Source organism: Schistocerca nitens, chromosome 5 (genome assembly GCF_023898315.1).
Source record: "Schistocerca nitens isolate TAMUIC-IGC-003100 chromosome 5, iqSchNite1.1, whole genome shotgun sequence".
NCBI classification, from domain to species: domain Eukaryota; kingdom Metazoa; phylum Arthropoda; class Insecta; order Orthoptera; family Acrididae; genus Schistocerca; species Schistocerca nitens.
Genome location: NC_064618.1, coordinates 765777549 through 765803716, shown reverse-complemented (window position 1 = coordinate 765803716; position 26168 = coordinate 765777549). Strand labels below are relative to the sequence as shown.

At 39.3% G+C, this 26168-nt stretch overlaps 1 protein-coding gene across 4 annotated transcripts in view; it reads right to left on the bottom strand.

The window, feature by feature from the left end:
• Positions 1 to 19938, bottom strand: part of LOC126260936 (PMS1 protein homolog 1-like) — a 116028-nt gene extending 96090 nt beyond the window's left edge. For 3 of the 4 annotated variants that reach the window (XM_049958440.1, XM_049958442.1, XM_049958441.1), the window contains exons 1-5: positions 19555 to 19938; positions 19342 to 19462; positions 18622 to 18786; positions 18227 to 18507; positions 4455 to 4580 (exon numbers count right to left, since the gene is read on the bottom strand). In XM_049958440.1, coding sequence (XP_049814397.1) covers positions 4455 to 4580; positions 18227 to 18507; positions 18622 to 18786; positions 19342 to 19462; positions 19555 to 19692 — 831 coding nt within the window. In that variant the 5' untranslated portion in view covers positions 19693 to 19938. Of the gene's footprint in view, positions 1 to 4454; positions 4581 to 18226; positions 18508 to 18621; positions 18787 to 19341; positions 19464 to 19554 lie in introns of those variants that run through there. The other variant, XM_049958443.1, reaches the window with a different exon arrangement.
• Positions 19939 to 26168: the final 6230 nt, after the last annotated feature.

Genomic DNA, 26168 nt, shown 5'->3' with positions numbered 1-26168 from the left:
ATGTACTGTGGAGACCTCACGCCCCACGTGTTGAGCAATTCGGCGGTACGTCCACCCGGCCTCCCGCATGCCCACTATACGCCCTCGCTCAAAGTCCGTCAACTGCACATACGGTTCACGTCCACGCTGTCGCGGCATGCTACCAGTGTTAAAGACTGCGATGGAGCTCCGTATGCCACGGCAAACTGGCTGACACTGACGGCGGCGGTGCACAAATGCTGCGCAGCTAGCGCCATTCGACGGCCAACACCGCGGTTCCTGGTGTGTCCGCTGTGCCGTGCGTGTGATCATTGCTTGTACAGCCCTCTCGCAGTGTCCGGAGCAAGTATGGTGGGTCTGACACACCGGTGTCAATGTGTTCTTTTTTCCATTTCCAGGAGTGTATTTGGATTGGTACATAAATGATAACATTTCATACAGGTCTCTTCTACGTCATGACAAAGAATGTGGAAAACATAGGCAGCAGAGGTGCTTTACAACTCCATACCACTGCCACCACCACTATCAGCCATTCAACATCCCCAGCTAGATGAAGGACTCAACCAGATGCCCCCATGCAAAGTATTGTTCTTTTTTTTTCTTTTTTTTTTCAATATGCACTGCTTAACAAGAAAAAGGTGAAGCACCCAAAGACAAGGCGAAAGTTAATGTAATTTCGATCATGTACACACCATCGGTTGGTAAGTAAGAGTTGCAGTTCTTTCTGACAGATAGAATGGCCACCAGAGTTGTTACCAGAGCTGGAAGGGTATAAAAGAGGCATGAACAGTGTCAAATCTTAAGCGACAACTGTAAAAGATACCCAGATCATGGATGTAGAATAAGACAGAAATCTGAAACATACTTTTGTTTACATGGTATTATCAAGCTTGGGCTGCAGTCTAGATCAAGGACAGTAGCAGTCACAGTGGTGTTTCTCTACCCCTCACGGATTGACAATGCATCAGTTTCAGGTAGTCGATGAAATGATATTGTCACGTACCCAAGCAAGAGGCAAGAAAATGAATGTCTAGCACTGAAAAGAGACCATTCTCTTCTTCGCTGTTGTCACAAATGTTTTTTTTTTTTTCTGAACATATGAATTACTACGTTGTGATTGTGTTGGGACCTAATAGCACAGCTCCAATAGTAGCAGTCAAATATAAGAAAGATTATAAACTTCACTGCAGTGAATACATGCAGCAGTGAAATTTATAGTCTTGCTTGTCACAAACATTCAGCTATTTTTTTTCCTGAATATGTTACAATTTCCAAGAGTGTAGTTATGCTCAGACCACAGGGTACAGTTAAATTTATGATCTTCGTCGTCAGAAATATTTGACTCCCCCCCCCCCCTTCCCTCCAGTATGTCACGAATTATGGAGTTAGCCTTTGTTAGTTAGAATGTGACAGTGTGGTTGTAAGTTACACAAGCGAACGAATGTGAAACTTATATAACTCATTGCAGTGACATATTGATCTGTAGCTTGGCCTTTGGCTTAGGCTAAGTTGGAATGCGATAGTTTTATTTGCAAAAATTAAATTAAAAATCTGAGTTATAGCCTGAGCTAAGATTTTATGTAATTACGTATTCTGTTCCTTTATATTCAGTTATAAGAAACACTGAACAGTTAGTGACTTACACTGAAAGGCCATTATTTCAAAGTTTTAAATTACATATTTTAGTTATAATACATATTTCACACTTAAATAAATTTTTTTTTACATATTTTAATATTATTGTGGGATTATTATACATTTTTGTAAGTCCCATACACTTTCTTTACATAGCAAGAAAGGAAAAAAAATTTTTTTTAATAATGTGTTTCTCACACTGTCATCAATCCCATTACACTCAAAGCTAAATTGCACCAGTTCAAGTGAACAACAATGACTCATTTTAAACACTTTCCTTTCCTGTTCTCAAATGCTTCACAATATGTAACAATCACTTGCATTTAAATTAACCATGGTACCAGCTGCATCTTCATTGTCATCAAAGCTGAAAACATGGATTTCAGTGCCATACGATCATTTCATTTTCATTTCTATTGACAGTGCTTTAATCACTGATAGTAAAATAGTCCTCTGCCAAACTTGTGATAAACATATAGGATGTACGATCAAATCTCAAACTGAACAACATTTACAAAGCAATCTATGTATTAGGCATAAACAACAGATTATAGAAACAAGTCCTTCTTACACAGTTGCAAGGACAGCCTACATCATCTAATAATGAGTTTTACAAAGAACTGTGATTCACATTGATTACAATAAACAGACCCTGGAACGAACTTCAGGTACCTGAATTCAAACATTTCTTACAGGAATACTGCAACCACAACATTCCTGACAAGACCACCCCAAGAAGAATTACCTGGATTCTTGCTATGTCGATATATTACAAAAAATCAGGGTTCACATTGGAAAATCACCTATATGGATTTCTGCTGATGTGACGACGGCCATTTCATCGCTAATCTAATAGTGGGCAAGCTGGAGTCTGAGGCTGCATCTAATTAATTTACTGTAAATCTTTGGAGGCAACAAATAGTTCAACAACTGTTACGTTAATTAATGATGGATTCAAGGTACTAAGGCCAGATGGCATAAAAGAAGAGAGGGTCCTTCTGATGTACATATATGCTTGATAGTGGGGAAACTGCTTAATGTATTTTATCCAAACTTACTGCATGTTACATGTATGGCTCATGCACTGCAGCAATTGGCAGAGACAGTTAGGCACCAATTCCAAGAAGTAAATACATTGATATCAGCAATGAAGAAGGTTTTCTTGAAATGTCCTTATCATGTACAATACTACAAGTAGCAGCTACCTGATGTATCTCTGCCTTCACAATCAGTGATAACAAGGTTGACAATATGGACTGAAACTGTGATTTTCTACAGTAAGCACTTTGAAGCTGTAAAGTCAGTGATGAAGATTTTCTTCTGATTCTGCAGAGTCTGTGAATGAATCCATGTCAGCATTTAACAATTCTAAAGTGCTCAGTTCAGTTTCATACATTACAAGTCCCTTCAGTTGGCTTCCTGAGAGTATCAATAAACTGGAGAATTCAAGTGTGGCTCTCCAAGAAACTATGGTAATGACAGAAGATGCTGTTCCGAAGGTGAGTGTTATAACAGGAGAAGTGGATGGTGTAACTTCCAGTAAACTGCAGTCCACGCTGAATAAGAATCCTAGGTGTTCACACCTTGTTATTTTGTATCAGTGAAATTCTAGAATCTTTTAGAATGTTGTTCCTAGCAAACTCCCTCTGTATAAATATGCACAGTTTACTTCTTGCAGAGTTCAGCAACTTTCTCGGTTTATAAAAACATATTGTAAGACAGAAGACTGTGCATGGCAACAAAACCTTTGGATTCGTATTTTATAATTAATTGTACGTCCCATTCCAGTGTGACGTAAATGCTGGAATAGGAGACACTTTTACTTCAGTGCTTTGTAGCAGAAGTGAACTGATTAAGAATTAACGTAGATATTTGACTACCCTATCTGTGAAATTTTATACATATAAAACTTCTGGATTTTTTACATATAACTGCATCATTACATATGTCATAATTTTGGTAGCATATTTGTGTACATATTTCTTAATTTGATATTACATAAAAGCCAGGCTCTAGTTATGACACATATTTAACTTTTTCTTCAGAATATCATGAACTACAAGAATGCAGTTAGGTTTGAAATTAAAAGCATAGCATAAATTAATTAATAATCTTGGTTGTCTAAATATTTCTCCATTTCTTCCACAAGCATTATAATTTTGAATTTTGGAGGTTGTGGTATACTGACATGAGAATGTGCAAATATTACTTCGGAACACTGTATGTCCACTACTCTCTAATTGGCTGCGCAGACCCATCAGCTGATATACAACTGTCTTTCCCATCATACTTCACGGCAATTGCTGATAACACTGCTGCGTGAAACATACGCCACTGGCCTTGATCTAGACTTTTACTCCAAACTTGTCACAAATATTTAAATGTATGTACATTGAAGCACATAAAATAATGCTTGGGCTATTGTAGCCACACACCATCAAACCTAAAGCAGCTCAAAAAACACTTATTTACATTAATCACACAACAGCACTGAAGATGTTCACATTTTCTCAAATAATACATAAAGAATATTGAAACACATAATAGGAGACTTAAACCACACACTAATATACATGATTACAAGATAAGCTGTACTGAACTATCTGTTATTACAAGCTAAATAAGTTAACTTTATGAAGTCACTAAACCACAAGGAGTGATCGAAGAGGAGACAATATGGTAGCGCGAAACTCTACATTATTTATGCCTAGTCACAACATATCAGCAGATATTTTTCGTGTGTTCTGGAGTTTTTCAAAGCAGAAAAAACATGCCTGAATTTACTACTATTGTAGCTGAAGTTAATAAAGATAAAAATATCTCACTAATACTGAGCTCACCTTCTCAATTTTTGCGTATTTTACAGGGCGTTTATTAAAATACGTCATAATGCTGTTTGAACTGGCTTGACAAAATGCTGCAATATCAGTGCAGTTCTTCAAAGGAACTAATAGTTCAAAGTTCACCTGAAAGAAAGAAGAGCTGCTAGTGTAAGGCTTTTCGTCTAATTTTTTTTAATAATAGGTTTTAACAGCAAGGTGATGGCAGTTAATCAACAACAAATACACATCAAGATAAAATAATTTTGAGCTATTAAAATAAGTGATCCGTCCACCAGGAAAGTGAGAGGGAATAGCACTGAGACCTCGGGCTGGTCTGCTTATAGTGTATGAGCAAGTAACACAACTCATTTCTGCTGTATCCTAACTCACTTCTGTTTCTACACTGTCAAAATAACATGAGAGTCCAACAATTCCAAATTATAAGTGGACAACAAACAGTAAGGTGCATTCTGTCCCAAGAAAGAACAAGATCACAAAATATTTTTACTGGCATGCAAGTATACTGGTTTCATTGAAAACTGACGATCCTTCAGGATCAGATTCCTCATGTAAACATAACAGAAAAGTCAATGTGAAAATTCATAGTTTGCAAACATTGTGATGTCAAATGTAGCATGTTAGCTGAAGGAACTACACTTGCCACTTGCTTTACTTTACAAATGGTTCACAACACTCCACAAAAAGTGTCCAAGATGTTCATAATATACCTGAATACAAGCTTCAGCTAGCCACTGCAGTGAGTTTTGAACATGCATATATTGTCTATTGACATAACCTGATACACAGATGTAAGATAGTCATGGAAATTGTTCACCTCTAACTTCCAATGATGGGGGTAATACCATTTAAGCACAACAGAAGAAGAATATAGAAATCACCACAATTACAATAGCTGTAGGCCGCTCTTCAAAAACTGCTTGTATCTGTATATGTGTGGAGGGAAGGAGAGGGAAAGATGAAAGGATGTGGGTTTTAAGGGAGAGGGTAAGGAGTCATTCCAATCCCGGGAGCGGAAAGACTTACCTTAGGGGGAAAAAAGGACAGGTATACACTCGCGCACACACACACATATCCATCCGCACATACACAGACACGAGCAAACATTTGTAAAGGGAAAGAGTTTGGGCAGAGATGTCAGTCGAGGCAAAGATGTTGTTGAATGACAGGTGAGGTATGAGCGGCGGCAACTTGAAATTAGCGGAGGTTGAGGCCTGGTAGGTAACGAGAAGAGAGGATATACTGAAGGGCAAGGAGAATGCACCAGCTGTCAACAGCAGATCATGCTTACTGGTTGTGGAACTGAGTCAGACAGTTGTTGCAATTTTGGTTGAGTTTGAGGTCGTGTGAACCCTTGAAACATCAGCTGGCAATATGCCATTAAAGATGTACACCTATTTGACATGGTCAATGGAAACAGTCATGGTCTTGCTATTGAAGGAAGTATCTAATGTCTATGCACCTCTTTCTAACACATGATGTGCACTTGTGTATGGAGCTTGTACAGCAGATATCACAGAGCCTGCGTGAAGTGTTAAGTGTGAACAGCTAACCAAGTTGTGATACAAATAACAGTGTGATGAGCTATGTCTGGAACATTCATGCAGATGAAAACAAGTGATGCACTCACACAAGTGACACAGAAAATCTGGTTGATCTCACCTCGTGGACTGCAGAGAATCGGTGTTGACGAATTCACCCAGAAGACGTATCGCTATGCTGCAAATCAGTTCTGGCGCTGAAGCATCTATGTCTGGGCATTTCACTGTCCAAATAACATAATTGATAGAGGAGTCGTACAAGTTGTGCTGAAGCACATGAGAGCAGCTTTGACTAAACAGTGTCTTCACACTATCAGACCCTTGCTTGCTGGGTGGTAACTCGTGGTTTTATGATGGAGCTAACCACTGAAAATGCAAGCTTGGCTAACAACTCTGATTCAAATGGCCTACTGCAATCTTTTGTTATGCACAGTGGGAAACCAAATCTTGATAACCTTGTGAACACAAAGGTGGAGGCAAATGTTTTCTCAAAATTGTTGTCCAATGGCATTTTTTCTGGCAATCAAGTGAAACAATCTCTGACAGTCAACAAGTATTGCTGACCACCTGATGGACTAAATCGACCCACAATGTTGAGATGTTTAAAATGTACATGCACAAAACATGAGATAATGTTGGGAAATTTGCCCACTGGTGCATGTATGTGGCAAGATACTTTGCTGCATTGGAATGGCATATACACGTGTGTCAACTTGCAGCAGACTTTCTTCATTTCTGACCAGACAAACTGCTTCAACATCAGAGAGAAAGGCTCCAGGATCAGACAAGCTGTGTAAATTGTTTGTGAAACTGAATAAGCACGAAAGGTTGGGATTTTCTTTGTGGAACACCACAGTATATTTTATCATCTGCACCAGAGACATTAACAAGTTGCAACTGTAATACTGAGTCAGCATCATTCAGGAAAGTGTTAAGTTCTTGGTCACTCTGCTGCACCTGGGCGATCGTGTTGAAGTCAATTCCACTCCTTGGCACTACAGCCCATGTAGGGCCTAGGCCTCTCTGACAATCACAGCCCAGTCATGATGATCTGCTGCTCATTTCCTCCATCTTCTTACTCCCATCTTTCTCAGATCATTTTCCACATCCTCCAGTCATTGTTTCTAGGGTCTCCCATTGCACCTTCTGCCACCTGGGTTTCCTCTGTAGACCTTCTTCACAGATTATTCTCTGACATTCTCTCTATGTGGCCCAGCTATCTCTGACTGTTACACCTGATCTGCATACCTTAGTAGGCTTTACTGTACATTTCTTCCAATTCCTTGTTGTCTGTTTTCTCCATGCCTCGTCTCACTCACAGCTCCAGAAATATTTCTTAATATTTCCCACTCCCATCCTCTCAAGAAATCCTCCTCTACTACTTTCAATGTCCATGTTTCTGAGCCTTACAACTTTTCGAAAGACAGTCACCTTTGATTTTCTACTCATGCTACATGACTGAAAAATCGTAATCAGGGCACAGTAAGCTCCCACAGCAATTCTTGCTTTTATTTCTTCTCTTATACTGTTCTCCTCCATAACCAGCACTCCAAGGTATTGGAATTTCTCACATCATGCATAATTGCCCAATTCAGCTTAATATATTTCTTTTTAACAACAGTATTTTTCCTCACAGCAACAAGATACTGTGTTTTGGTGTTATTTACTCGGAGTCCCAATTGTTCTGCCTCCGTTTATAGTCTGTCAAATCCTTCTCCTGATTCTTTCAATCTTCTAGACAGCATACACACATCAGCAGCATATGCTATATTTCGATTCATATGGTTAAAATGAGTGCCACCTAGGTTATCTATCCCCATCCTTCATATAACTCTCTCCAACACTATGTTGGAGTAGTGTGGATAATACAGCACCCTATCATAACCTTTGGCTAACCTCAAATTCTTTAGGGTTTTCCTTCTACTTTTACTTGGCATTTTGTGCTGGTGAGGGTCATTCATGCCAGTCTGATTAGTTTTTGTGGGAATTCCATTTCCATTATGGTCTGGTAAAGCTTTTTCCTTTTAACACTATCATACGCCTGTTTGAAGCATACAAAAGCTGATGTACATCCACATTATATTCATAACACTTTTCCATTATTTGCCTTATAGTGAAGATCAGGACAGTAGTTGATTTGCTCTGGCGAAACCCGTACTGGTAGTCTCCAAATACTACTTCTGTAAATTGAGCAAGTCTCATAGGAATGACTTGGCCAAATACTTTCACTTCCTTTTACCATATTTCAACAGAGCTGATGGCCATGTCAGATGTTCACCTCCAGCCTTGATCATCTCTCGTGAAAAGTTATCACTACCTGGAGCCTTATTATTCTTTTGGCTTTTTGTTGCCTGTATAACTTCCTCTGTTATTTGTGTGGGCACATGACTAACATTTTGCCATGGTTGGTTGCTCTATTTCATTTTCTCCCAGTAGTTCCCTCTCTGTAGTGATGTTCAGCAGCTCACTGAAATATTCAGCCTATCGGTCTAAAACCTGTTCTCCACCTCCTATAAAATTTCCTTCTTCAGCTCTACAGAATACAGTACATGGCTGAGAGCCTTTCTTCAATTCCTGAACTCTCTTCCAGAATTTCTTTACTTCTTGGTCATTATATACTTCTTCTAGCTCCATAATCCATTTCTCCTCTAATTCTTGTTTCTTTCTTCTACAAATTCTATCTGCCTCTTTCCTTTTCTTCAAGAATTATTCTGTATTAGCTCTTGTTGCTCTGTTTATCATTTTCTTTCTTGCCTTATTTCTCTCAGACACCACCTTTTTACAATCAACAAACCATCCTACCCTTTCCATCCTTTCTTCTGTACCTAAAACTACTTCTATAGTTTCTTGCAGGACATATTTCAGTGTACTCCACTTCCCTTCAACACTTTCCACATCCTAGCTTTGTTTAACCTCAAACTTCTTCTGGAGTTCTGTTTCATACTTTACAGATATTCCCTTCTCTTTTCATGTGGAAACATTCTATCTTTGTGGAGCTTTTCTCTTCACTCTGGATCTAAAGAAAGCTGTGTGTTGGCTGTACTTCAATCTTACCATATAATGATCCGAGTTGCAGTCAGCCCCCCCCTCCAATTATCAACCTCAAGGACGTCCGATGCATGTCTCCTGTCAATTACTACCTCGTCAATTTGATTAAAAGTTGTTTCATCTTGCGAGCACCATGTGGCTTTCCTTACATTCTTTCTCTGTAGCCACATACTCTTCACTACCATTGCATTGCTCAAGGCAAAGTCTATAAGCCATTGTCCGTTTTTATTTGACGTCTCACGCATATTTCATTTTCTACTGCTTCTCTAAAGCCTTCTATTCCCATTTTTCCATTAAAGTTGCCTATCACTACCTTCACATCTTGCCTTGGTATATCTCCTAATCCTTGTTGGAATTGACCATAAGACTCATCTTTCACTTTGTCTTCATCTTCATCTTCATCATCATCATCATAATATTCTGTAGGTGCATGCACACACACTAGACCGATGTTGAAGAAGTCGGCCTTCATTCCTAAAGCGTACATTATATTTACTGGGTTAAAATTTATGACTGCTTGTTTATACTTATCATACTCAAGAAAGCCTATGCTACCTACTATACCACTGACCCCTCCACTATACAGAAATGTACAGTTACCACTTCTTAAGCTGTGTTCACACTGAGTGATTTATTGAGGAACTTTGTGCCCAGTAAAAGCCACGGAGAAAAGTATCTCAGCACATGTATATCGTGACTTAGTTCAGGGTCATGTGGCTGGCACAAGCAGCTAGAAAGAGTGTTCTCACTGGTGGCATGTAGCTCGTCAGTTTCACAGAACATGTTGTCCAGTACAGAATTTCTATTTATTTGTGATAGTTCTGTGAATATAACTGTGAAAACGGAGAATAATAAGAGAAGGGAATGTAGGTGGTGGGTGCGTAACTTTCTTAGTAAAAGGTGTAGTCATGGAGCTTACAGTTCAGTGATGACTGACCTACAAGTTCAAGACACATGGTTTTTCAAAACTTTTGTTCATTATGTTCACGCCGAACTTTGAAGTATTACTAAATATGACAGCACAATACTACACATTGAAGAACACAAATTTTCAAAAAGACCTGCTGAACAACTTGCCATTACATTACGTCTTTCAGCTACTGGAGATTCATACAGCTCCATGATATGTATATACATTGGATTTCCAAATCCAAAAGTCAGTGAAATAATATCAAAATATGTCAATCTATAATAAAGGCTCTTCAAAAAGAAATTGCAGTAGGGACTATTATCTTTATCGATTTTCTATTTAAAACTAAAAATGCCATACACTGCATTACATAACAATGTTATCCTCTGTTAAAATACAAGCATTTACTGCCTGCCCCTCATTAAAATTTAATCTAAGCATTGCACTTGAAGACTGTTTCAAATTCATCAAGCTCCTTAGTTTTAGCTACAAAGATTAAGTCTTGCATCTTCTTTTGCAGAATAGCAAGACTTTTTTGTTATGAATTTCTTGAAGTTCGCGATCTACATACTTCTGAAACAACATGAACCTGCCCTCTTTTTCTCAAGAATGTGTTCACTAGTGCACTTCAAAACTTTGAATGCGTCATCTGCTGAATTTTGGATTTTAACTTTAGCCTCCTTCTGTGGCGGATTGGTAGAAGGCTCCGAATTAGTATTTGAAGTACTTTGTTCATCTTCCAGTGGTATTCATGGCTCCTTGCATCTTTCTTACAATATACACTAAAAGAAAAGGAAAAAACATTCTTGAGATTTTTTGTTTATATTTTTTTCATGTATCCAAATTCCGAAGCACAATGGGAGGAAACTGCATGAGAATTTGAGATTCATTGAAACTTTCCTCACTGCATAGGACTTAAGATGCAAAACGTGCAAATTGTTAAAACTGCTCATGCTGGAAGCATTTATCACAGCAAAAAAGACACTTTCAGCATTGTGTTAATGGCATTAGTAGACGCCAACTACCAATTTCTGTATGCAGCTGTGGGAATGCAAGAAGGTATTTCAGAGAGAGGTGTATTTAATCATACAGCCTTCAACAAAGCCCTTCAAGAAAGTGAGTTGCATATACAAGAACCAGAGCCTCTCTCTGGAAGAAATGTAGCCACCCACTACGTAACTGCTGCTGACGATGCCTTTGCACTACAAGAACATGTCACGACACCCTTCACAGGTAATCATAACAAAGTCAGCAAAGAGAGAATGTTTAATTAAAGGCTAAGTAGAGCTCAATGAATTAGTGAAAATGACTTTGGCACACTATCATCTGTTTTTAGTGTTCTACAAAAACCTATTCACCTTGATCTGCAAAAAGCAACTATTATAGCTGTGCTGCATTTACTTTCACAATTTCCGGAGAAGAAATCGAGAAGCTCACCTAATTTATTCACCATCACACAGTTTTGATTTTAAAAATGTAGAAAGAGGGACTGTAGAACCTAGGAGGTGGAGAGACCACCCACCACTTCCATCGCAATCCAGAATCAACAGAAAAGCTGCCGAAGACACTAAGCTAGTGAGAAATGAATTTGTAACACATCTTGTCACCGCCAAAGGACAATTGGAGTGGCAATATTTGTTTGCTTAGTGTTGAAGATAGTTCAGTGATAACTGTCAAGTTCATAGCAAATGCTTTCTCTTTTTGTTTCATGTGCAACTGTAAACAATACATTTACATCCTTCGTTGTTATGTAAATAAATATTTGTGTTAAAAATCATGTAAAATAAATATGGTCCAACTTACCACAAACATGGATAAACTTGTTCTTGGTTTGTTTACATCCTTCAGGAAAAGGAACGATTCATAGGCATACCATTTAGAAAAAATACCTCTTCTCTTGCTGATCCTGATGTCTCCGACAAAGGACATTTATTGAATTCACGGAGGAATTGTGATCTCAGGTTATTAAGTTTGATGTCCAATTCTTCATTAGAAATACTGAATAAACATGCTAGCTGGTGAAATGGATCGTGTTTTGTGTTCAGGTTTTTGCAATCGGGGAATGTGTGATACCATAACGAATATCTTTCACGAAAGTGTTCAATTAATTTTATGCTGTTATTTTTTGGCCGCTCCATCGAGGTGGCTTGTGAACTGCGCATGTGCAGTAGAAAATGTATCTGAGATTTGTTCTGTGTATTCGATGAGTAAACAGTTATAGGCACATGTGCCAGAACAGAGTATTTCTCGGAATTCTAGCATCAATGTTGCAGGTATATTCACAGGAACTTTCAAATTGTGCCACACCACATCAGCTACATGTGCCAGGCACAAATCTCTGTGACAAATCCCCAATGTGAACACAGCTTCATGATACCATTTCCTTTCCATCTGACCTCTTGGACTGCTGCTACTCCTACACAGTATTTCTCCATCTCTTGCTTGCGTCCACATAGAGCTCCTGGTTTGTCCAAAGTTCTTACATTCCAAGTAGCAAAGCACATACACTATGTGATCAAAAGTATCTGGACACCTGGCTGAAAATGACTTACAAGTTCATGGCACCCTCCATCAGTAATGCTGGAATTCAATAGCGTGTTGGCCCACCCTTAGTTTTGATGAAAATGTCCACTCTTGGAGGCATATGTTCAATCAGGTGCTGGAAGGTTTCTTGAAGAATGGCAGCCTATTCTTCACAGAGTGCTGCACTGACGAGAGGTATCGATGTTGGTCGGTGAGGCCTGGCATGAAGACGGCGTTCCAAAATATCCCAAAGATGTTCTATAGGATTCAGGTCAGGACTGTGCAGGCCAGTCCATTACAGGGATGTTATTGTCATGCAACCACCCTGCCACAAGCCTTGCATTATGAACAGGTGCTCAATCGAGTTGAAAGATGCAATCACCATCCCCGAATTGATCTTCAACAGTGGGAAGCAAGAAGGTGCTTAAAACATCAATGTACGCCTGTGCTTTGATAGTGCCATGCAGAACAAGGGGTGCAAGCACCCTCCGTGAAAAACACAACCACACCATAACACCACCGCCTCTGAATTTTACTGTTGGCACTACACATGCTGGTAGATGACGTTCACCGGGCATTCGCCAACCGACACTCTGCCATCAGATCGCCACAATGTGTTCATCCAATGTTTATGCTCCTTACACGAAGTGAGGTGTCGTTTGACATTTACCGACATGTTTTTTGGCTTATGAGCAGCTGCTCGACCATGAAATCCAAGGTTTCTCACCTCCAGCCTAACTGTCACAGTACTTGCAGTGGATCTTGATGCAGTCTGGAATTCCTGTGTGATGGTCTGGATAGATGCCTGCCTATTACACATTACCACCCTCTTCAACTGTCGGCAGTCTCTGTCAGTCAACAGACATGGTCGGCCAGTACACTTTTGTGTTGTACGTGTCCCTTCACGTTTCCACTTCACTATCACATTGGAAACAGGAGACCTAGGGATGTTTAGGAATATGGAAATCTCGCAGACATATGACACAAGTGACACCCAGTCACCTGACCACATTCAAAGTTCTGGAGTGCCCCACTCTGCTCTCTCACGATTTCTAATGACTACTGAGGTCACTGATATGGAGTACCTGGCAGTAGGTGGCAGCACAATGCACCTAATATGAAAAACATTTGTTTTTGGGGGTGTCCGGATACTTTTGACCACACAGTGTATCATTTTTCTGTTTAACGTGTTCTTTTCCTTGCATGGGTCATTCATCAGTATCATCAGTCTGGTTATTCCAATCTTTGAGTTTCATAGCAATATGTTTTTTCCAACATGCGCTTGTTAACCCCACGATCACCCCCTAACCTGGAGGACCAGGTTTTGTGTCGGGTTTGCTCCCTTAGGCAGACTGGCTTCATCACACCTCTAGAGCCCTCCCTGCCCTATGTTGTGGGACGCACTACGTCAGACTCCTCTGTCAAGACTGCTCCGACTTGGGTGACCCTGCCAGTAGCTACACTACTGATGACACAGTTCCTGATGTTGAAGTCAATGGGGCTCGAAATGCTGTGCCACTACTTTATCAGACCGATGCTTGCTGGGTGGTAACTTGTGGTTTTATGATGGACATACCCACTGAAAGCTGTACACTTGGCTAATAATTCTGATTCAAATGGCCTGCTAGAATCTGTTATTATAGGCAGTAGGCAACCAAATCTTGATAACCAAGTGAACACAAAGGCAGATGCTAATGTTTCCAGGGAGATGTTGCCCAGTGGTACTGTTTCCTGCCATTGAGTGAAACAATCTACGATAGTCAACAGGTAATGCTGAACATCTGAGGACGTAATTGACCCATGACGTTGAGATGTACATGCACCAAACATGTGATGATTTTGGGCAATTTGCCCGCTGGTGCACGTATGTGACAAGATACTTTTCTGCACTGGCATGGCATACACATGCACGTCCACATGTGGCAGACCTTCTCCATTCCTGGCCAGACAAACCGCTTCGACATCAGACAGATTGTCGAAAGGACTGCAGGATCACACAAACTGTGTAAATTTACTCATACTGAAGACCTTCCAATGATCGATCTGATGTCGAAGTGAAGCTGAACTGACAGGAAAGGTTGGTATCTTCCTTGCGAGATGATGCAATATATTTGAACATCTCCACTGGGTTGGTTGGTTGGTTGGTTTTTGGGGGAAGAGACCAAACAGCGAGGTCATCGGTCTCATCGGATTAGGGAAGGAAGTCGGCCAAGCCCTTTCAGAGGAACCATCCTGGCATTTGCCTGGAGCGATTTAGGGAAATCACGGAAAACCTTAATCAGGATGGCCGGACGCGGGATTGAACCGTCGTCCTCCCGAATGCGATCTCCACTGGGGACTCTAAATGAGTGCAACTGTAATACTGAGTTGGCACCACTTTGGAAGCTCTTGGTCAGTCTGTTGCACCTGGGTGATCATGTTTAAGTTAATGGGGCTCAAAATGCTGTTGATCCACAAAAGGCAGTCAGCTGCTGTGTTGTCCATACCAGATATGTGCTCAATGTTGGTGCTAAACTGCACGATAAATTCCAGATGATTATACCTCCACAATGAACAGTTAAAGATATTCTGCCTGAACACAGGTGTTCTGCATCTACATCTACATAGGAACTCAGCAAGCCACTGTATGTGGTCCATATAGGTAGCCAAATCTCTTGCGTCTATCTGCAGCTGGATGTATCTGATGGCTTCGTACACGAAGAGAAGTTCTCAATCATATGTACTCCAGTTTTGTTGCAACGGTGACAAGTTTATGAGAAGAATAGGCTAGAGATTGCCATCAGCCATCTGCCCACTGTTGTAATATGGCACCTACAGCTGTCAGGTTTGCGTCAACCACCATCACTAAGGGGGCATCAAGCTTAGGACACAGCATTCGCCATATTTTGTTTAACAGGCTCAAAGACAGAGCTCATTGCCTCAGTCCTTTAACCTTATGGACAGAAAGTGCTGCAGTTAACTGTTCTTGTAGCTCTGCTGCCAGTGGTAGATGATGGCGATAAAAATTTAGCTTCCTGAAGAAATGATGTAGCTCTTTGATGGTGCTTCGCTGAGCATACATCTGGCTGTTTTCAAAATAACACCGTACTGTTCCAATTATTTGAGCACATCTCTAACATACTGTTGATGTTCTTCTTTGGTGATCGAGAAGGCCAACATATCATCAGGGAGCAAAGCAGAAGTGTAGACCTTGTAGTACAGATTCAACAAATCTTTGCCAGGTTTGGGATGCATTTTGTAAACCAAAGTTCATAAACATGCTCTTGAATAGCCCAAATGGTGTAACATTGCTGTTTTCAGCATATCTCCTCCTGCCACTAGTATCCGAGTATAGCCCTTGGCACAATCTAAAGACCGTTGCACCACATAAGACATGGTTGTCGTCTCACAACAATGGAACTGGGTACAGTCTGGTTTGGATCATGCATTAAGAGTTCTATAATCGCCGCATGTATGACATGCTCCACTCTTCTTAGGAACCAGGTGCAGCAGAGATGACTGTGGGCCACTTGATGGTCGGATAATGCCTTCTTTTAACATGGTGGCAACTCGGCCTTAGTTACTGCCATTTGGTTTGATGCCAAATGTCTAGGTCTACATGATACTGGAGGGCTGTCCATGGTTTTCATAAAATCCACAGTATTATGCTGGACCTGATTTGGAGATCCAGGGGGCCTAGACAGAGCTGGATATCGGGTTAATATAGTAGCATACTTACAGACCATTTGCATCGGTTTGGCACCGTGTGTGGTCGTGCAGCAACAGAACCCAATTGAAGCCATGACAGTCATGCTGTCCATGAGTCAGGAATTCACCACATCCAGCATCAGCTAGCAGTATGCTGGGGAATCCGTGCTGATGATTGGCTCTGAGACATCAGTGAGAAAGATCAACAGAGATGAACCAAGGTCCGCGGCAATATTTTCAAATCCGAATCTGTATCTACTAGATAATTTAGTCCAGACCTCCTGTAACTAGTAAACAGGCACTGTGATCCTGTCCAGCAGTCAGCTGCACTTTATCTCAACTGCAACTGGTATTTCAGAACGAGCTCAGACTTGTGCACATGCATACCTGTTCACTGAACTTCTGATGGTACCGGCATACTGATAGTCCTGAATTAGAAGACGAGATGTTATTCAAGGATCGGCTCCTGTATCTGCGATGATTACGTCTTCTGACCCTGCTGGTACCTTGTCGAGACAGTAGTTCATTGAGCTGTTTGCACAGAATGTCTACCTTCGCCACCAGCAAATCAATCAGTGTGTGTGACTGCTGCTTGGCCCTACCATGGTGATAACTTGTGTGAGAATGATAGTCTCCTATACATGATCCACAATTTCTGTAATGGTGTCCAGTGACATCACAGGTTGTCAGGAACAGTACCAATGTCCACTTGCTCTGCAAGTGCCCAAAGTACTGAGGCAGCTTACAATCACCTGACATCATCTTGTGTGAGCACTTGTTGGATGCTTTCTTCTCGTGAAGCGGCAACTCTTCAGATGAGCTCAGTTTTCAGCTTCCTATAAGATTATTCCCCCAGTGGCATAGTTATATCTTGAACCTCCTCAGCACATTTACAGTCTAGTTGGTTCACTACCAAGGAAAAGATTGCTCAATCATCTGCATCATGAAAACGTGCCTCCACTTGAGAAAACCAAAGTACAAGACTGTATGACCAGAACAGTAGCAAGCACGTGCTAATCGCAATACTCTGGAGTTTTCTTGCATCTTGTGATCGTTTTTTCTGTGTAGTTTTTTACGATCAGATTACGTAGGGGTCACTAGTTGTCAGTGCAGCTGTGATAAGGACTGTTACACTTTGTTAGGCCTGTATCTTCCAACCCTGCTAGTCTTATCCACTTTCTGAATTACATGGAACAACAACTTCATTTATGGGAAAAGTGAATAGCTGCATTCAACTCACTTATTAAAAGTTGTGAGACATTTTGGTTGAGTGTAGAATCACCTCTTAAATGGCTGAAACAGTTAATGATGAGTAAGTAGTCAAGATATAAGTAACTATGTACAGTCTTTTCGGATGTAAGTGAAAAGCAAGGAATAAAGAGCCTTGTCTCCACAACATCACCTGTGGTGGTGTGCTTCCACTTGACAAACATGACAACACCACACAGTAGATGATGGTAGATTATGTGTAATTATGTGGTGTATGTTATCATTACTGTGTTCAGCTGACAATGTAAATGCGTAGTTGGATCTGATCCACATACATACAACCAAAGATGCTCCTCTAAACTAGACAGATAAGTCTACATCTACAACCTTCACAGAAGAAGAGGTCACTGGTCAAAGTGAAATGGCAGTATCGCAACCTTCAACACACTTGCTATTTCCAGTAAACTCATACAGATTTAGTACACAACACAACGTACGCCACCATTCACAAGAGGAAAAAAATAAGAATTAATATACTAAACATAAACAACATCTACATATGTAAATTACAAATCAAATCACCAGAGACACCATCCATGTAATGGAACCATACATTGTTTAGCAAACTGTTACTGGCATATCATGTAAGAAATACCAGTCACATCAGTTCATGAATTTTGTACAAGCAACTGAAACACAAACAAATGAGACAGTAGCCACTGTCAATTCTGACATTAAGCATTTGTTGACTTACTTTGGAAGATATCTTCCTTTACTAATACAAGTTATCTCATATCCATTAAAATAATAGACTGAAAAATTATTAGGTAATAAAGATGCATAAAATATGTCACCTGTTCCTTGCGAAGGGCCAGCTGTTCTAAATTGCTTGAAATACTGTAACCAAAAATTTGCATATATGATTCTTGTAGTGTAGCCACCACTGGTTTCTGCCACAGACTGCACTTATTGTGGCAAAAAGTAATTCTCACTTCAGGATGGATTACTGCAATGCTTTTCACAATTTGTTCAGTTCTTCTAATGTCTTCAGCAGCATTTCGTGAATTGCTTAGATACTGTTTGCGTACAGGCAGATTCTTAAAAAGATCTGTCACCACAATGTGGGTGCCTGAAACTTAAGATTAAGAGAGGAGTGTATAAGTATGATGTGAAAACTACCTACAATCAATCTGTAGGGCACTTATCATAATACGAGTACAATAACACGACACAATAATTCAGAATATACCATTGCCAAAATGAGAGGGTCTTGAGTTTAAGATGCTTCCATCTTGACTGATCATATAGGTCATTGCAATGTTGTCACTGGCAGTCTTTGTCGTGATTGTAATACTTGACACCTGGCACAAGGAAGAAAGTGCCTCTCCTCTAAAGCCATATGTAGAGAGTCTACCTGTAACAGTCACAATTGTTTTAACCAAATATTTGCATCCATTCACTGGCTGCAGAAATGCCAGCTGGAGTAATTAATATTTTCATACCACTACTTGTCTAATAATAAGAGCAGTAACATCCCACAAGCAAAAATTTCCTCTAGTTTCTGTTCTCCACTTAATTCTGCCAATGTCCTTGTTGCCACACACTCTTTCATTAGATTTGTACTTCTCCCTAGTTGAGTTACCATGTTACCTTAGTTTACAAATTTCAGTAGCATTCTAGGGTGTTTTCTTGCTCTCTAGGTCCTCTTTTCTTTCGCTAGTTTCTTAATGGTCTTCACATGCTCTGTAGCCACATCCTCCTCCTCCTATTCACCCACACTTTTTTGAGTACTTCGCTACCAAATCCGCACTCAGGCCAGTGGGAGTCGTACCCGACACACACTTTATGGTTCCCTCTTGCTAACCTTTGTTTACCTACATTCATTTCCATGTCTCACTGATTATAATTGTGAGATCTAGCTATATTGTAGAACCTGTCACTTCTAGAGGATGACGAACAAGTAACTCACCTAGATCGGAATAGTTCTGTATCTTGGAAGTATAAGATGAAAGGCAAACATTTGCAACATCAGATGGTTTGATTCCACAACCATTATCCTTTATCTCTATTTTCTCCAGGCCATTCCTTTCCTGAAATCAATAACGAAGCGTCATTATCGTGACCGTAACAGCAAGGTGAATGTACTAGTTTTTGTAAAACAAGAGTTTAAGCGATCACTTGCCAATCTAACTTCTATATTTGTAGCACCGGCATCCAATGAATTTTCAATTAATTCTTTCACAACACTCGACACCGTTGTAATTATTTGTGTCGTGGTCACAAGTCTGATGGTAGACGATGGCAAAAGTGCTACTGACATGGCAGAATGATCTGCACATCCCTGTACAAAAAATTCAACAATTCAAAACATCATTACCAAAACATTAATTTTCTAAACTTAGCGCCAAACACTGTACTGTCGGTGTCAAAGATGTTCTCGAGCCCGCAATGGTGCAATACGTCGCAGCTAGGTGCAATACGACCAACGAAAATGAGTATGATACAATTGGCGTCTGTCCGAAATCGACCGATGGTATGGCGCGAATGAAAACATATAGGTCTCTCTGTCATCGCACCCTTTATTTGGCATTCACATTCGTCGGCTTCTCCAACACACAATCAGATTATCAACTTCCCACTTAATCTGTGCCTTCGGCTACGCTGCAGAACAATCTGTCACCACGAGTAAAACGACTGATTTTAGTCGAACGTCAGTTGAACCCTGTTAATTTTAGAGACTTAACGTAACATGGCACTAATGATGCTCGCATTGTTTTATAAGGCACATATTGTCAGATTTACAATAAATAATATATTTTAGAGTAGTTCTTCTCGAGGCTAGCTATTAAAGGTTTCTCTTTCCTGACCTTATTTAGATCGAAAAGGAAGTATTTCGTAAAGGCTGGTAGTCGGTAGTTTTGTTTGTGTGTTTTAGGCGAAATTTCGCACAATTGTAGATTTTCGTTTTTGGCTAGAGTTATCGCTTCAAAGCCAATTCGTGTCTATCATACAGAGTTTAGGTAGTTAAACCTTTCGGAAGTAAGTTTATAAGTTGGTTTACATTAGTGCTTATTTACGAATTAGTGCAGGTTACGAAACTGCTGTGGTCTTCTGCCAACTTATTCTCTGCTTTTGTGTTAAGTTCGTCTATGAAACCATGTGCGACAAATGTGGAGGTTGCCGTAGAAATTTGAAAGAGGGGGTGTTCCGTGTAGACTGTAAGTTATCGTTTCATTGGGGCAAATGTAGCGGCGAGGAAACGAGGGTAGTAAATGAGGCTCTTCCCTGGCAGTGTAGGTTATGTAGAAAGAACAGAAACATTGCTGAACAGGATACAAAAATTTGTGTCCTTACGGCTGAATTAGAGAACACGAACTTGGAATTATGTAGGTTAAAGGAGGGAAAAGAGATTGAGAACTGGGGAAAGGTAGCAAGCAAAGGGCGAAAAAGGGAAACACTTGAAAAAACTCCAGAAATTCAAATAGTAAATCAGTTTGGCTTGCTATCTGAAATGGAGGAAAGGAGTCATAGAGATGTAGTTCAAAGCAGAGTATTGTTTAAAGAAAAAAAGACAGCTCGGGATCAAACGAGAATAGGAAAAGAAGAATTCCTCTTATAGACAACAGTCATGGGAGGGGTGTGGGCCAGCAGCTTCAGGAGAAATTAGGTGCGCGGTACCAGGTCACAAGTTTTGTGAAAGCAAGTGCTAGCCTCATCCAGGTGACAGACAACGTAGGATAGCTATGCAGGGACTTTGAGAAGGAAGATGTTTTGGGGGAGCAGGAAACAGCCTGGCCATGAATCCAAGATATAGTATTAGGGGTGAGGTGGACAAAATAGGAGCAGAAACTGGGCATGGAAATGTGGTGTTTGTGGAGGTCTTTCAACGCCATAAGCGGCTCTGGGTAAATACTCCTGTAAGGCATGTTAACACTGAGCTGAACAGGATGCTCCAGACACCGTGGTAGGTGGGGATACACTACACATGGCCTACACCTAAATAGGAGGGAGAAAGATAAGTTAACTTCTCTGTTAGCTCATACTGTAAGGGGGGGAGGAGGCACAGTCACACAATGGATGATCCCTGTGGTTAATGGGACAAGGTAGATGGGTTTTTTAGGTTGGCGCCAAAGTCCAGACAGACAATAATCGAGAAAAATAAAATAAAAGAAACTTTATGTATAGTAAATAGGGGCAAACCTAAGGGCAGTATCAAATTAGTTCATCATTTATCAGGGGAATAAAAAAACAAATTAGATGAGTTATTAGTGCGTCTAGATGATCTCAAAAATAAGAATGAGATTGATATATTCTGTCTGTCTAAACACCACGTAACTGTCAGGATGGATAGTGTCAGTATAGTTGGGCATAATTTAGCATCTTACACTCGTAGATCTAGGATGGATAAAGGAGGAGTTGCCATTTTCATAAAACAAGGGTATAAATACAAAACTGTAATAGTAAGCAAATTTTGTGTTCATCACCACTTTGAGGTTTGTGCATGTGAACTTCAGCTAGATAATGTAGTATTGGTATTAGCAACAGTGTACAGTTCCCCATTAGAAGACTGGGAGCTACTCATAAAAAAGTTTGACTCCCTATTTTGCTGTCTGTCGGACAACAAGAAGAAGTTATTAATCTGCGGTGATTCCAATGTAATTCTGATAGAAAAAGAGAACTAGAAGTGTTATTAACAACATACAACTTAGAATCAGTGGTCAATGTCCCTTCACGTATAGCTCCAGACAGTAGCACTCTAATAGACAATGTATTTGTACAGGAAGAGAATGTAAAACAAACACATGCCTTCCTGCAAAACTGATTAACTTACAAAATTTAACAGTGTATACAGCTCAGAAACCATTCAGTAAAAGTGTGAGGCTGCCCAACCTGGTACGTATAGAACACTTCAGAGGAAGTTTAAGAAATGTTAATTGGAGAGATGTATATAATGAACCAAATTCTAATGATAAATGCAAGACATTTCTTCATAAATTTATATCCCTTTTTTAACATTGTTTCCCAAAGAACATTACTAAATGTAACACCACACACTCTGCAAAAGAAACCTTGGATTACAACAGGTATTAATGTGTCTTCAGAAAGTAAAAGAAAGCTATATGAGATAGCAAGAACTAGTAAAGATCCAGAAGTAGTTTTACACTACAAAAATTATTGTAACACACTGAGAAAAGTTGTAAGGAAATCAGAAATTTGTATGTTAGAGAAGAAATTAACAACTCTGGCAATAAAATCAAATCAATATGGAATGTTGTTAGAAGGGAGACAGGAAAGGTAAACATTGGGGTAGGTAGTACTACAATTAAAGAGAATGAGACCATCCTAACCAACAGTACACAAGTAGCTAATGTATTTAACAACCATTTCTTAAGGGTAGGAGAAAAAGTTAGTGAGAATAGTCCAATAGATAAAGCCAGGCAGTACATAGAAGAGTCAGTTTTGAAAAATTTCAGTCAGATTAAGTTTCATCTAACAACCTCTTGTGAAATAAATAAGATTATTAAATCTTTGAAAAATAAATGTTCTGTTGGAGTAGATGACATCTCTAATAAGATATTAAAATAATGTGGAGCAATTATAGCTGATGTTCTGAGTCACATCTGTAATGCATCACTAACTCAAGGTATTTTCCCAGACAGGTTAAAATATGCCATTGTCAGGACTCTCTACAAAAAGGGGGACATCACAGATGTCAATAATTACCATCCAGTATACTTCCTAGTGCATTTTCAAAAATCTTCGAGAAAGTAATGTATTCAAGAGTAGTTAGCCATCTCAACAGTAATCACAGTTCGGATTTCAAAAATGCTGTTCCACTGAGACAGCAAGATACAATTTCACTGTCCAGATAATAGAGTCTTTAAATAGTTAAATGTCACCAATAGGAATTTTCAGTGACTTGTCCAAACATTTGATTGTGAGAACCATGACATTATGTTACAGAAATTGCAATTCTATGGTATAAACAGAAAAGCATATGAGTGGTTTAAGCCATACCTTCAGAACAGGAAACAAAAAGTTTCTTTATATGGGTCAAGTGATTTAAATAAGTTTGCTACTTCATCTAAATGGGGTGAAATTACATTAGGTGTTCCACAGGGTTCAATCATTGGTCCTCTTATGTTCTTGATATATGTCAACGATCTCCCTTCTTATCTGAAACAGGAAGCTGAACTGACACTACTTGCCTGCTCGCTGATGATACAAGCATCATTATTAATGCAGTAAATGAAACTCCAAAAATGATACAAATAAAGCCTTTGAAAAATTCATTAACTGGTTTTCTGCAAATGGCCTTGTTCTGAACTTTGAAAAAACACAGTACATCCCATTTTCTACTACAAGGAGTACAGTTCCTTCAATAAATATAACACACCAACAGAAGTCAGTAGCCAGGTTAGAGCATACTAAGTTTCTGAGTGTTCATATAGATGAGAATCTTAATTGGGAAATACATGTTTTGCATCACCTATAGCGATTAGGTTCAGCAACTTTTGCAATCAGGATAACTGCTAATTTTTAGGGTATAGAAATTAGCAACCTAACATACTTTGCATACTTTCACTGTCTGATGTCACACGGAATAATATTTTGGGATAACTCAACACTTGGCCAAAAAGTATTCACTGCTCAAAAGAATGCAGTTAGAATAATGTGTGGGATTTATAGTCGCACATCTTGTAGGCATCTTTTTAAAAGATTGGGAATTCTTAAAACAGCCTCACAGTACATTTACTCACTAATGAAATTTTTTCTCAACAACATGGACCAGTTCAAAAACAACAGTGACATTCATGATTATAATACCAGAAAATAGAAACACTGAGACTATCCTTCACTCAACCTATCTCTGGCACAGAAGGGGTAAAATATGCTGCTATAAAAATTTTTCACGAATTACCAGATGAAATAAAATGTCTGACAGACAGCAGTAATAGCTTCAAAAATAAACCGAAATCGTATTTCCTTGACAACTTCTTCTATACCATACATGAATTTTTGAATGGGGATAAATAAATCTATAAATATAGTATAAACATGTCGTGCCATATCATGGAAGGGGTAAATAATAGAAATATTAATCTTTAACACTGTACTGTAATACATACATATTAAAAAATCTTGTTTCATATGTGCATTTCTTGTGCACTTGACACGTTCCACATCGTGACGGCTACCATACCGCGCGATTGATCAATGGAACACGCAGCCAGCTAAATAACTACGCCCAGTAAAACATTTTGTTCGCGGTTATGGACAACAGCTCTCAGATAATTCATTCAAGGATGTGCTATTACTGCAAAAGAAGTCAGTAAGAATTATTAAATTGTGTAGGAGACAGGGAAACAGGGGGCCGTTACTCACAATATTGCAGATAATGGTTGTTTACAGCCATTACGTATTTTTGTGCCTTCTTCATGTTAAGGAAACTCTAGATTCCTTCATCAAGAGGCGTGAGATACACGATCACAGCATCTGAAACAAAGAGAACATAAACATAACGACCTGTTGACTGTCCAAAACAGGAGTCAGTTTCCTGACAGTTGGCCTGAGAATGTTCAGATCTCTACCGTTTTAAGTGCAGGTGTTGTCACTTGGTGAGATACAGGGAAAAAATTTCAAAAGAATTGCAACTATGTTCGCTATACTCCATTCAGGAATTTCTTAACTGCGAGGAAAGTGAACAGCTTTATTGAACTTTCTCCAAAAATAGTAAATCTCTCAGAGAACTAAAATAAAATTCAATGGTAGATAAAATGTATCTTGAGTAAAACACTTAATCTCTTAAGATTTTTGTAATTTTGCTTATTATTTGCATTCTAATTTATCAGTTTTGTAATTTTTGACACAGTCTATTGAGTATACACGGCAATATACTGCAATAATAACTGGGAAATCTGGTGTTGCTGGTTGTGAGTGTGTCTTGTGCAGATGGCTGAGATATAACATACTGTCAAAGGAAAGTGTTAAGAGCACACAAATGATATTTATATCTAAATTTCATAAACATGATGAATACAGTGTGCATCTCAGTAACAATTATTATTGTGTCCAAGACTTATTTTGAACAAGCACACCATTGGACAGTTGGGCACAAAAATTATGCTATTGGGTCGCAACCTAAGATATGGATATTTGCCACAGTTCAGTTATATTCAATTTTCTATCGATTATATGTACCCAATTCCATATGTGTTAGAGCATGTCTATGTATTACAATATCAATACATTTTTCAAGTGCTTTTACTGCTGCTTCTCTTGTTACCAGTCGGCCATTATACAAATGTACTGTAACGCATTTCCCCTATGTTTATGATAGCAGGAAAGAATTCTGTATTTTACAAAAGATTCAAAAAAATTCACCAATATCTCACGAAACAAGCATCAAAAGAAAAAACTACAAAGAACGAAACTCGTCTAGCTTGAAGGGAGAAACCAGATGGCGCTATGGTTGGCCTGGTAGATGGCTCTGCCATAGGTCAAACGGATATCAACTGCCTTTTTTTAAAATAAGAACCCCCATTTTTTATTACATATTCGTGTAGTACGTAAAGAAATATGAATATTTTAGTTGGACCACTTTTTTCGCTTTGTGATAGATGGCGCTGTAATAGTCACAAACGTATAAGTACGTCGTATCACGTAACATTCCACCAGTGTGGACGGTATTTGCTTCGTGATACATTACCCATGTTGAAATGGACCGTTTAACAATTGCGAAAAAGTCGATACCGTGTTGATGTATGGCTATTGTGATCAAAATGCCCACAGGAC